Source organism: Oratosquilla oratoria, chromosome 23 (genome assembly GCF_046742065.1).
Source record: "Oratosquilla oratoria isolate Oo_2021 chromosome 23, ASM4674206v1, whole genome shotgun sequence".
NCBI classification, from domain to species: Eukaryota; Metazoa; Arthropoda; class Malacostraca; order Stomatopoda; family Squillidae; genus Oratosquilla; species Oratosquilla oratoria.
This window is the reverse complement of record NC_134799.1, coordinates 55,978,770-55,992,198: the sequence shown is the minus strand read 5'-3', so window position 1 is coordinate 55,992,198 and position 13,429 is coordinate 55,978,770. Positions and strand designations below refer to the sequence as shown.

Here is a 13,429-nt window from a genome sequence, read left to right as displayed (position 1 = left end):
TCAGTTTTTTTCTCGTATTCTCGATTTTTCTTACTAGAGTTTTGTCATTAACCGGGTCAACTGAAACTAGATCACTGTATTCTTCTATTTCTTTTCATTATTTGAGCTCAAAATTTCGTCTTAATGAAGACATTTTCAAGAGTAAACTGAAATAACAAAAATTACAAAGTTACAGTAATGGTCACAATTGTGTAAAAATAAAATATACAAGAACAATATTAGTAAAACATGGGGTTACAATATAAATGCATACAGATACGATGACAATGGTACAAAAATGAAGTATACAAGAACATAAAAATTCAAAAGAAGGGAGTGATAAGGAAGCGAATACTTATATTTAAAAAGTGAGAAAAAATGACAAGTTAGGAATGTACGGTATGTATACGCATGTGTCAGACGGTCGGACAATGCGACCTCAGAAGTCAAGGAGTAAAGGGGTGGGGGTAGGCGGGTGTGGTTACCGTAAGGGAGAGGGAAAGCTGGAGGAAGAGGGGGAAGGGGAAGGGAAGAGGAGGAAGGTGGTGGAGGTGGAAGGGGGGGAGAGGGAAACAAAGAAGAGAGGGGATGGAGGGAGGGAGGAGCGGAAAATTTTTGCTTCTATACTTAGAGGAAAACAAAAGTATACTAGATGTCATGTTAGATTGGATGTTAATGACTGGAGCTCTGTCTCTAATATGAAAGGCTCCGAGGAATTGTAGCCTCCTAGGGTCATCACTCATTCCAATAATTTTGGTGGAATTAATCAATTCCTCCCTGCTGAGTACAGCGTTGTGAAAATTTTTGTGATGTTCTTTGATTGCTCCCTCCTGTAGGAGTAATGATTAGCGACGGCTGACTTTGCATTTAGTAAAACCGATATAATTATGGTTATGAGGCTTGCAATCCTCCGAAGAACAAGTATATTGGTATACTACATTGGTTCTAGATGTGATGTCTGATTACCAAGAAGAGTTGTTCGTCATGATCCGAGAGGAAGTTTTGGGATTTTTGTAGTAAATGAGAACTCTGATTTTGTTGTTCTCGCTTGTAGGGAGGCAATTCCTTTGGGTGATATCTTTAATTACTTTTTCATCTTTTTTATAATTATTAGTAAAGGCGTTTCGGTAATATATGTTGATGTAGTTATGATTTTGTGGTGCTTTGTTTGTGTGATATGATTCTAGCATCTTATTGGTAATGGAATCAAAGTCAGCATTAGAGTACCCATTGTTTGTGGGCATTTGTCTAAGGTGTTGAAGCTCACTGTGTAATGTGTGCCACGAGGAACACACCTATATGGCTTTCTTTACATAAGCTCTTATGACACCTTTCTTGTAGTTGTTATTTCAGTTTACTCTTGGAAATGTCTTTATTAAGACGAAACGTTGAGCTCAAATAATGAAAAGAAATGGAAGAATACAGTGATCACACACACACACACACACACACACACACACACACACACACACACACACACACACACACACACACACACACACACACACACACACACTAATAAGCTGGAAGCATTTACAATGACTATCTAGATATATGAACAATAAAATAGCTCGTATCGCTTCACCATGTCAATCTAACTATACGAACTTTACAGTACAGCATTATTAGTCTTTGGCGCCTCTTGCAAATCCAGCAGCCTTGTTGTGGATGCGCTGTGTCTTTCGACACTGCTTCTGACCCAGGGCAGTGGACAGGATGCAGTGATGACCCGTCATCCAGGAGGTGCCAAGATAAGAGGGAGGGTGGAGGGGAGTGGAATACATAGGAAATGGAATGGGTGGGGGTGGTTTCTATGCCTTTTTCTTTTTGGCTACCCCCCGTGTAAGGTGGAAAAAGCCTTTGGTATATGTATGTATGCCTCTTGCAGATCGGCACCCCCAACACACACACAAAACCTCTTCCTTGCAATGTCTCCATCGCTACTTCCATCCATTGATCCGTTTACAATAGTTCTATTCTGAGTGACCCTTGCATGACATAATCCTTGCCATCTCATTCTCGTTCTACCTCTGCGCTTTCTTCCGCTCGGCCTGTTCACGGGGTTTTTGGTTAGGCCTAAACACACAACGTCGCCTAACCAGTGGAGCCTATTTCTTTGCATGAACTGTTATTTTCTCATTACTTTGTCTCCTGTTTTATTTTATTCATCTGTTTTTTTTTTTTTTTGTTTTTTCTTTTTTTTTTTTTTTTGTTTTTTTTTTTTTTTTTCTTTTTTTTTTTTTTTTTTTTGCCACTTCCTCCGCCTTTTGTCTTCTTTATTACAACTAGGACCAATTATTCCACCTAAAATGATGTTTCCAAAGATAAGTCTTTTTCACATCTCCTAAGTTTGTGCCTATGTTTCTGTGATATAGAGCACTATTTGTTTAATGATTATGTTATAGATTTTATATTTTGTCTTCCTGGATAGGTTACTCTTTTTCGAAATGTTCTTAAGGAGTGATAACACATATCAACAGGTGTTATTTTAGCATCAGTTAGTTTAGTAGTTAGTTTAGTTTTGACAACTCGCTGGCTGAACAGATTAGGGCGTCGTTACTTGTGGCGAAGGTCGAGGTGAGGGCGGTTCGAATCCTGCCACCGGCGAAGTTGAACCAAGGGCATGGTTCATTAAATTCCACGCTACAAAGTCTTCTGTGAGGGGCACCGTCCTAGCCTTCCGATAGAAGGAAGTGTGTGACGTTAAACCATATCATCATCAGTTAGTTTACTCGTAGCATAAATTTCCTTTTTCATCTCGTTTCTTCCATTCATAATTGTGTCGAGAAATCTAGAATTCTGGACCGCTTCAAGTGGTTATTAGAAGTTATGGTTGGTAAGACTTGAGCCTCGTGACCAGCAATAGTTTTTGTCTTTATATAACTAAAAAAAAAAAAAAAAAAAAATCGCAACCTGTATAACGGGGCAAAGGTGCCCTTTCATCCACAAGGTGCTATCATGCGAGGAAAGATGAATAGGTTTTAGATGGATGTGGAATGGATGTGGGGTGAATGTATACTTTAACTTGGCCACCCACCTTGTAAGGGGAAAAAGGCCCTTTGGTACATATATGTATTATTCATCTCAAGTCCCGTTTTCTTTGACATCTCCTGAAGTGGCGTAGCCAAGTTCCGAAGACCCGTTTTCTTTGACATCTCCTGAAGTGGCGTAGCCAAGTTCCGAAGATATTTCAGGTCAGGGGAAAAAATGGTTCTTTGAGTCGATGAAGAATAACATACATACATACATATACCAAGGCTTTTTCCCCCTTCCAAGGGAGGTAGCCAAAAAGGGAAAGGCATAAAAACACTCCCACCCATTTCATCCCTAAATACACTCCACACCCCTCCCACCCTTCCTCTCATCTGAGCACCTCATCTGAGCACCTCCTGGATGACGGGTCATCCCTGCACCCTGCCCACCGCCCTGGGTCAGAAGCAGTGTCGCAAGACACAGTACATCCACAGCAAGGCCGCTTCATTTAATCGGCGACCCCCCCTCTCCGTCCCCCTTTGCATATAAGGAGAGGACGGGGAGAAATCCCTTCGGGCTGCGTCAAAATTTACTCACACATACTACCCCACCCCCCCCCCCCCCGCCCATTCCTCCTCATGCAGTCACAACATCATCCATATACAACCATTCTCCACTCACCTCTGTCTTCCGTCCTCTCCCTTCCTTCCTCAACAGACATTCCCCTCTTCCCCAAAGCCCCCTTCACCCCATCCATCCACCTCATCCTAGGACGTCCCCTCATGTTCACTCCCTCCACATCTGCCTTCCATACCTCTTTTACTAGTCTTTCTTCACTCATTCTTTCCATGTGTCCAAACCATCCTAATATTCTTTCATCAACCCTATCTCCCAAATCCTTTTTCACCCCTGTTCTCCTCCTCACCTCCTCATTTCTCACTCTATCTAGCCTAGTAACCCCCACCATACTTCTCAGACACCTCATCTCAAACACATTCAAACTCCTTCTCTCTTCTTCTCTTATGTTCCACGTTTCTGCCCCATACAATGCTGTTGGCACAATCACTCCTTCATACAGTCTCCTCTTCGCATCCATTCCCAAATGTCTATTTCTCATTACACTCTTTAAACCACCAAGGCATTTACTCGCTTCTCTCAATCTACATTCTACCTCCACCTTCACTCCACCTTTTCCTGCTACACTTGCACCCAAGTATCTAAAACTATCCACTTCCTCCAGTCGCTCTCCCTTAATGTTCACTTCCAGTCTACTGCCACTTTCACCCCTTGTACATCTCATCACCTTACTTTTACCCACATTTATCTTTAGCTTTCTTCTATCACATACTCTCCCAAACTCTGCCACCAGCTTCCTCAATCCCTCCTCTGACCCTGCCACAAGCGCAGTGTCGTCTGCAAACAACAGCTGGCTCACCTCCCACTTTTCTCCATTTTCTTTAACCATCTCCAATCCCTGACTCACTACCCTAGCATTCACCTCTCGCACCACCCCATCCATGTATAAGTTGAAGAATAACAACTAGTGAAAAAGAAATAATTTGAGATTAACAGACTGAATAAAAAAGAGAAGTCTGGTCTACTTATCAATGCACCATACTTCAAAATCCTCCTTTTCTTCCGTTCCGATTACACCAAATAACACATTTTTGTTCCCCAATTCTAAGTGTCATTTCCTAGTTTGTTATATCCCATTACTAAAAAAATATATACCATTTAATCAAAAGTTTGGGTTTGTGATCAGGACTTTGATATTTCGAAATGTTCATATTTTCAAGAAAAAAATATCATTTCATATAATAAAATTAGTAGAGTATATATTTATTCTATGACAGGCTTATATAAAAAATAAAAACAAATGACAGTTATAAAGCAACTTAAACACGCCAGAAATTACTGGATTTTCTCATAATTTTCTCATAATTTTCTCATTGTAGTGTCTCTGGTACCTCCGCTCTATCTCTTTCACATCTTGGTGGAATCGCTCGCCTTCTTCTTCTGAGTAGTCGCCCATATTGTCCTTGAATTTGTCCAGGTGAGCGTCCAGCATATGAAGTTGAAGGGACATCCTGCATCTCATGGCTTCAAAAGCCTTCGCCAGATCCTGCACCAGCTGCTGGTAGTCTTCAGCTCTGTGGTTGCCCAGGAAGCCCTTGACAACTGCTATGAAACAGTTCCATGCTGTTCTCTCAATCCTACAGAGCTTATTAGAGAACTCGATAGACTCAGGCACCTTCTTTATCTGAGGTCCAACAAAAATCCCACCTTTGATTTTGGCTTCAGATAAATTGGGGAAGACCTCAAGAAGGTACTTATAAGAGGCTGAATCCTGGTTGAGAGCCTTCACGAACTGCTTCATCGACCCCAACTTAATGTCCAGTGGCGGCATGACCACGATCCTGGGATCAACCAGTGGCTTCCACATGACGTTCCGGGTCCCAGCTACAATTTCTGTTCGTTGCTCCCAGTTCTTCCTGTTGTAGTGGTCAGAGGTGGCTCTGCTGTCCCAAAGGCAGAGGAGGCATTGGAATTTGATAAAGCCTCCCTGGAGGCCAAACAGGAAAGCTACCATCTTAAAGTCTCCAATGACTTCCCAATTGTACTTGTTGTATTGTAGAGCTTCCAGGAGGACCTTCACACCTTAGTATTCTTCCTTCAGGTAGGCTGAATAGACTAGGGACAACGTCGGGAACTTGTTTCCATTGTGGAGGAGGAAAGGTTCGTACCGACTTCTCTGACTTGTCACCTGCACCTCCTCCTTGACCAAGTTCCACTACTTCATCCTAGAGATGAATAGCTCTTCATTAAACTTGGTCAGACCTATATCCCTGACCAAATCATTTCCTTCTTTTTGATTTGGGAAGTGAGGAACTTTCTCTGGTACCTCAGGCAAGTAAGCCAAGTCCTCAGCATCCATCTCCTCCTCTTCATCAAAATGTTTGTGTTTAACTTCACCTGGAGCAGTTGACACTGGCGCTGGATATTTGGAGCAGTGAGGAATTGGAGCAATTAATGAGAGGAGATCTGGGTAATGCAGAGGAGCAGCATTATTTCTTTTCCGCCGCTTGCTAACATCCACCATGAAAAAAATAATGATAATGAATAATAATAACAATAAATAAAAATAATAATAATAATAATGATAATAATAATAATAATAATAATGATAATAATAATAATAATAATAATAATAATAATAATAATAATAATAATAATAATAATAATAATAGTAATAATAATAATAATAATAATAATAATAATAATAATAACAATAATAATAATACATATACATACACCAAAGGCTTTTTTCCCTTTACACGTGGGGTAGCCAAAAAGAAAAAGGCATAGAGACCACTCCCACCCATTCCACTTACCATACACTGTTGTGGTCTGTTGGCTCTAGCCATACCCGTGGGCTGGAGAATTTTAGGGACCTTTTCTTACCTCGCAACCATCCTTCCAGTGTCTTCTTACAGTGTTCACAACAGTAATGAGGGGCCCAAGGCTTATCCTGGTCCCTAGCAGGCATCCCGAAATATTTCTGGTAGGCTTCACAAACCTTCACCGACGTTTCCAAGGATATTTTTTTGCCTCTCTTCTTTATATACTCGCCGCATATATAACAGAAGAGGTCGGGGGGGGGGTGCCGGCAACCCCTTGAAGCCGTCTCAAAATATAAAAATATGTCCACTCAGAAAATATGGATCTTATAGATCTGAAAGTATAAACTATAAACAAGTTAAATGAACATACATGTATGAAATGAGTATGATTCAGGCTAGTCATCAAATTTTGATAAAAAAATGTTTTTAGTACCAAAATGCACCAATTGCACTCGAAAATTTGACATAAATTGTTTGTACTGCAATTCTAAAGTTCTATTAGGTTGAATGCTAGTGGCTAGCTCAGAATTTTGATAAACTCAAATTTATAACTGTTGAATAGAAGTTTTTTTTTTGGGGGGAGGGACCTAAGTAAAATAAAAAAGTGATTACAAGCCAGGAACATTTTTTTAACATGGATGCTATCATCACGTTCTCCCGACCCGTTCCTAAATCTCACTCAAATCTCTCATTCCTACCTTCTTTACTCCCCTCTTTTGTTCCCATGCGTCAAATAACCACCGTCCTTTCCCTCCCTCTATTTGTGTTGCTCTCTTGTATACCATACGACCTCCATCTTCTATACTTTGTATCTCCTCTTACGTTTTTCCATTCTTGTTCTCGTCCCGTCATGCACATCATCTGCCTTCTCAGTCCTTTCCTTCTCCCCGTCCTCCTCTACCTCCCCTCACTCACCCCTGCCTATCTCATCTAAGCCCGTTGTCTCTTTATTTCATTTTCAAATTTCTCTCCCACTTAAATCGCCTTGATTTATCGGGTTTCTTTGTTTCCCTCGCTCGCTCCTTGTTACCTCCATCCCTTCTACTCCCCTCCCCACCTACCCACCCACCCATCCACCCATCCACCTCCCCATCAATCACCACCCCTTTCCCTCGCTCACCTCTCCCGCTCACGCCATCACAACCAATCACCTTCGCAAGCCTCCTTGCCGCCTGTGCATCCCCTCTACATTTTTTTTAAGCAGAAACCAACGCAGTGATGGAAAAGTTGTAAACAAAAGAGCCTTCCTACATTTCATTTCATTCAGAAGCAACTGTAACCGGAAGACCCACCAGAAACAACACACAACTGAACGAAAATTTGATAAACAGAACGAAACCTCTTGGTGCCAGAGCTCTGAAGTATGATGCAACGGTGCCACGTTCACGTATCGACTCGGTGTTTAGTTTCAATTAGAGTTTGTGTATATACACTATTTTCAGGACGCACAGATTTGGCAACATTGCACCTTCTGCCTTCACCCCTGTTTTTTTTTTTTTTTCTGAGTGATTTGTTTTATTTTATTTTCCGTCAGTCACAACCGTCATGTGTATGGGGATGAAATACCAACGAATAAATCTAACCTTTATTTTGCAACGCATGGTAGAGAATAACACACACATGGGAACACAGAGCATATGTGGAAGGTGGAGACGTGTATTCTATACTGTATTCAATGAAAGGACCTCTTTCACAGCGCGGCTTGGCTTTTGGTGGAGAAAGAAGAGTCGTAAGGTGAGATTCTATGCTGGGTTTGGATAGGTGCGGTCAAATGTTGCTTGGGATTTCAAAAGTTTCGATTTTTTTCGATGACGATACTAACCCAGAATGCCCATTCAAATATAATGTTGGAATAATAGTAATAATAGTAATGATAATAACAATAAGATAAATATTCCGTGAATTTCCTCCGGGTACCTCCATAGTATCCTCAGTTTGGCTGTAATGAGCCAATTCAACCTTACTGACTTATTCAAGCAGAAAAAAAAACGATGTCATTTTCAGATAGCATTGATGTTATCTTCATCAAAAGGACACACACACACACACACACACACACACACACACACACACACACACACACACACACACGACTCGGTGGCGCGGTTGGTAGAGTCCCCGACTGTCACTACGACGGTCCGGGTTCGAATCCTGCCCAGGGCTGAAATAATTTCAATATCGCTGCGCTTCGATTCGTCACTCCAACTCTCGTGGGCGGGGAGTTGGGTGTGTGTGTGCGTGTAAGGTCACAACATTACCCATAGATCGGTCATACGAGCTCTGAACTCTCTTCCGAGAGGGAAATAGCTGTCGATCACGAGTCCAACACGTGATCCAAACACCATGGTGAATACACGGCTCGATGTTGTGGTGGTATCGCGCTCGACCACTAATTTAAGTGTGTGTGTGTGTGTGTGTGTGTGTGTGTGTGTGTGTGTGTGTGTGTGTGTGTGTGTGTGTGTGTTTGTGTGTGTGTGTGTGTGTGCGATTCACCATTGTCTTGGATCACGTGTTGGACTCGTGTTTGACTGCCATTTCCCTCCCGGAAGAGCTGAGCTCATATATGACCGATCTATGGATAATGCTGTGACCTTACACGCACACGCACCCAAACTCCCCGCCCACGAGAGTTGCAGTAACGATTTGCAGCGGGGCGATACTGAAATTATTTCAGCCCTAGGCGGAATTCAAACCCGGACCACCGTAGTGGCGGCCGGGAACTCTACCACTGTGTGTGTGTGTGTGTGTGTGTGTGTGTGTGTGTGTGTGTGTGTGTGTGTGTGTGTGTGTGTGTGTGTGTGTGTGTGTGTGTGTGTGTGTGTGTGTGTGTGTGTTTGCGTATTTTGTGGAAGCTTGTGAGAACACAGAGTAAAGGGAGGAGGAGGAGGAGGAGGAGGGTACGGTACATGTGTACCAAAAACGAGCACAATACAGATGTAAACAAAAGCATCCCCTTTAGATAGTGAAATGTCACAGAAACACCCGTCACGGTGCCAACTTATGCAATAACGTAAATGGTAGGATGCGCCGATATACAGCAAAAAGGCTGCGACGCAACATCGGTTTATAAATAGAAAAACGGTAATACCAGGAAACAAATTCAGTAGTGACATGGGGCATGTTGACCTCGTATTATCATATTGATCTACAAATTCAACCGTGAGAGCACTGTGTGTTTGAAGGCGTGTGAGTGTCTCTTTACATACATGCGTCGCTTCTTCTCATAGCCTCCTTCCCTATTTCCTCTTACTCCTATCTATAACGTGTATACGACAGTTGTCTTTTCCATTTGTATTTAGAAGGGCGTAAGACACAGAAGCTTTGTCATTCTCAGTGAACGTCAGTGTGTCCGGGTCCGTTAACCCTGTCTCAATGCTTCTTCAAGTCCATCAAGGCACTCATCGCCTTCCATGATGATCTACCTTTTCTCCCATTTCCCGATCAAGGCACATCTCGTACAAATGCAGAAAATGTATCATAGACCCTTTGAAAGAACTAATACATCATTTATTGTCACCCTCCTCACATTATCATCTCTTCATCTTTCTAATAGTTCCTCATTCCTTCTTGTCACCCTCCTCACATTATCATCTTTACATCTTTCTAATGGTTCCTCATCCTTCTTGTCACCCTCCTCACATTATCATCTCTACATCTTTCTAATAGTTCCTCTCCCTTCTTGTCACCCTCCTCACATCATCATCTCTACATCTTTCTAATGGTTCCTCATCTTTCTTGTCACCCTCCTCACATTATCATCTCTACATCTTTCTAATGGTTCCTCATCCTTCTTGTCACCGTCCTCACATCATCATCTCTACATCTTTCTAATGGTTCATCGTCCTTCTTGTCACCCTCCTCACATTATCATCTCTACATCTCTCTAATAGTTCCTCTCCCTTCTTGTCACCCTCCTCACATCATCATCTCTACATCTTTCTAATGGTTCCTCATATTTCTTGTCACCCTCCTCACATTATCATCTCTACATCTTTCTAATGGTTCCTCATCCTTCTTGTCACCGTCCTCACATCATCATCTCTACATCTTTCTAATGGTTCCTCATCTTTCTTGTCACCCTCCTCACATTATCATCTCTACATCTTTCTAATAGTTCCTCTCCCTTCTTGTCACCCTCCTCACATTATCATCTCTACATCTTTCTAATGGTTCCTCATCCTTCTTGTCACCGTCCTCACATCATCATCTCTACATCTTTCTAATGGTTCCTCATCTTTCTTGTCACCCTCCTCACATTATCATCTCTACATCTTTCTAATGGTTCCTCATCCTTCTTGTCACCGTCCTCACATCATCATCTCTACATCTTTCTAATGGTTCCTCATCCTTCTTTTCACCCTCCTCACATTATCATCTCTACATCTTTCTAATAGTTCCTCTCCCTTCTTGTCACCCTTCTCACATTATCATCTCTACATCTTTCTAATGGTTCCTCATCCTTCTTTTCACCCTCCTCACATTATCATCTCTACATCTTTCTAATAGTTCCTCTCCCTTCTTGTCACCCTTCTCACATTATCATCTCTACATCTTTCTAATGGTTCCTCATCCTTCTTGTCACCGTCCTCACATTATCATCTCTACATCTTTCTAATGGTTCCTCATCCTTCTTATCTCCCTCCTCACATCATCATCTCTACATCTTTCTAATGGTTCCTCATCTCTATATCTTTCTAATGGTTCCTCATCCTTCTTATCTCATCCTCAGATTATCTTATCTCATCCTCACATTATTTTATCTTCATCCCCACATTATCAACTCTACATCTTTCTAATGGTTCCTCATCCTTCTTATCTCCCACAGGGAAGTCTTCAGATGGCAAAGATCTTCAACTTCAGCACCGATGACCGTCTATGGCTATGCCACTTCGACGACCAATTCGGCCCAGGTTGGCGCCCTCCTCTGATTGGCTAAAAGCTTGGTCTTGCCTGCCGCTGACCGGTCGAAATTTCTGAAAGAAAATCTGGCCGCGCCTCTTTCAAGCTCTCTGCCCTCTCAAGAAAAAAAACAAGAAAAAATTTATATACATAATAAGCTTGACCCAACACCTATTTTTTACTGACACTTTAACGGCCTGATACTAATGACGATAACATTATCTAACAACCCAGCCATAACATTGACAGACGCCTCTAACAACATCTTGGGCGAGCCATCAGCAATTAACAAAAACGCAGAAATGCCGTAGTAGCTGATTCTTCCGGTTAAAACAAAACCACATGATCCGCGGTGTTCTGCTAACAATCAGAGATATGATTAACATCTTAACGCCTACTGGTTACTACATATAACACCATAAACAGCCAGAACCCAAATCAGGCCAACCGTGTATACATATATAGTATGTATATATGCATGCACATATGTGTACAAAAATTCCACATCTGCGTGAAAGATATATGTAATATTACAATTTGATCCTATGACAGAGGGCGTCATATGCGAAAACAGTGTATACTACATCTTTGTACATGTGGTAATTTTTCACCTGAATACAAAACACACACTTAAACACACAAGCACACACACACACACACACACACACACACACACACACACACACACACACACACACACACACACACACACACACACACAAACACACAAACCCTCACGACTCGATGGCGTGGTAGTTACCATTCGCGGCCGCCATTACGGGGGTCCGGGTTTGAACCCTGCCCAGGGCTGAAATAATTTCACTATCACTGCACTGCGAGTAGTTACTCCAACTCTCGTGGGTGGGGAGTTGGGTGTGTGTGTGCGTGTAAGATCACAGCATTACCCATAGATCGGTCATATATAAGCTCTGAGCTCTCTTCCGGGAGGGAAATAGCTGTTGATCACGAGTCCAACACGTGATTCAAGACCATGGTAAACACACACATACACACACACACACACACACACACACACACACACACACACACACACACACACACACACACACACACACACACACACACACATCCAAAATCCAATAGTACCACTTGATCTAACGACCCACCATCACAGACGCATTAGATACAATAAATGGAATGCAAAGACGCAACCATTCAGTCAGAACCATCAGATATATGACCTTCATTATCATATCCATTCCATCAGACACCAAATAACTAACGCACTGCGTAGTACACAAATTCCAGTAACCAAAAATTTAACAACAAAGCAAAAAAAAAAAAAAAAGATATGGGAACAATTCAGTAGCTCGTACCAAAGTTTAAACCGTTTGACAATAGTGTGTAACCAAAGTACTACTAGTCACTATTATACCTTGGACCCCAGCAATTAGACTGGGATTTCTAGTGCTACAAATCTTATTTACTGTCAAAGTACATCGCATGTCTACACGACCAATCTACATAATATATCAGTCCCAATAATGTGATATGCAATAACAAAAACAAGTATTAGAACGGAATAGTTCATTTTAACTAGTCAGAAAACAAAAGTTACATTGACTAAGTAAGCGTATATTGATATGAAGAAAAAACGAGAAAAATATGAAACTTAGAAACCACGCATGTAACAATATTAATGAAAAAATATTTGCCAGGTCAGAACCGAAATGTATACACCAGTGTATATAAAACCTAAACACGACAAGATTGGTTGAAACAGTAAAACAAATATTAGTTATCGGAAGATGAATAATTCAATCTAATGAAAAAAAATCCCAATCAAAGTTTCATACTTTTTTTTATCAAATAAGTAGACAAATTTGATGGTTGTTTCACCATCGACAAAAGACACTACATTTTCCAATAAAATGCGAATGTCCTGCTGACAAGGACAGATCCATTTACTATCAAAACGGTGGAACAACAACCTTCCCAACCTGATATCCAAGAAACTAGATACCAACATCCTTGGAAACAAAATCCAGTCTCACAAAGGGATTTAACCAACTTAACCACGAATATTAAGTGCCATTTCTTCATAAATTTACTTGTTACTCAGAAAAAATCTGTGTGTGCGTTAGCACAAAACAAAACTCATCGTTGATCACTTCAAGGAAGAAGCCGATCGAGAGGAACAAAGCACTTGATGACGT

General features: G+C 41.4%; 1 protein-coding gene across 1 annotated transcript in view; it reads left to right on the top strand.

Moving 5' to 3' along the window:
- Nucleotides 1-13,429, top strand: part of LOC143038124 (uncharacterized) — a 588,663-nt gene that overhangs the window by 342,369 nt on the left and 232,865 nt on the right. The window contains exon 7 of the mRNA XM_076207122.1: nt 11,179-11,263. Coding sequence (XP_076063237.1) covers nt 11,179-11,263 — 85 coding nt within the window. The remainder of the gene's footprint in view (nt 1-11,178; nt 11,264-13,429) is intronic.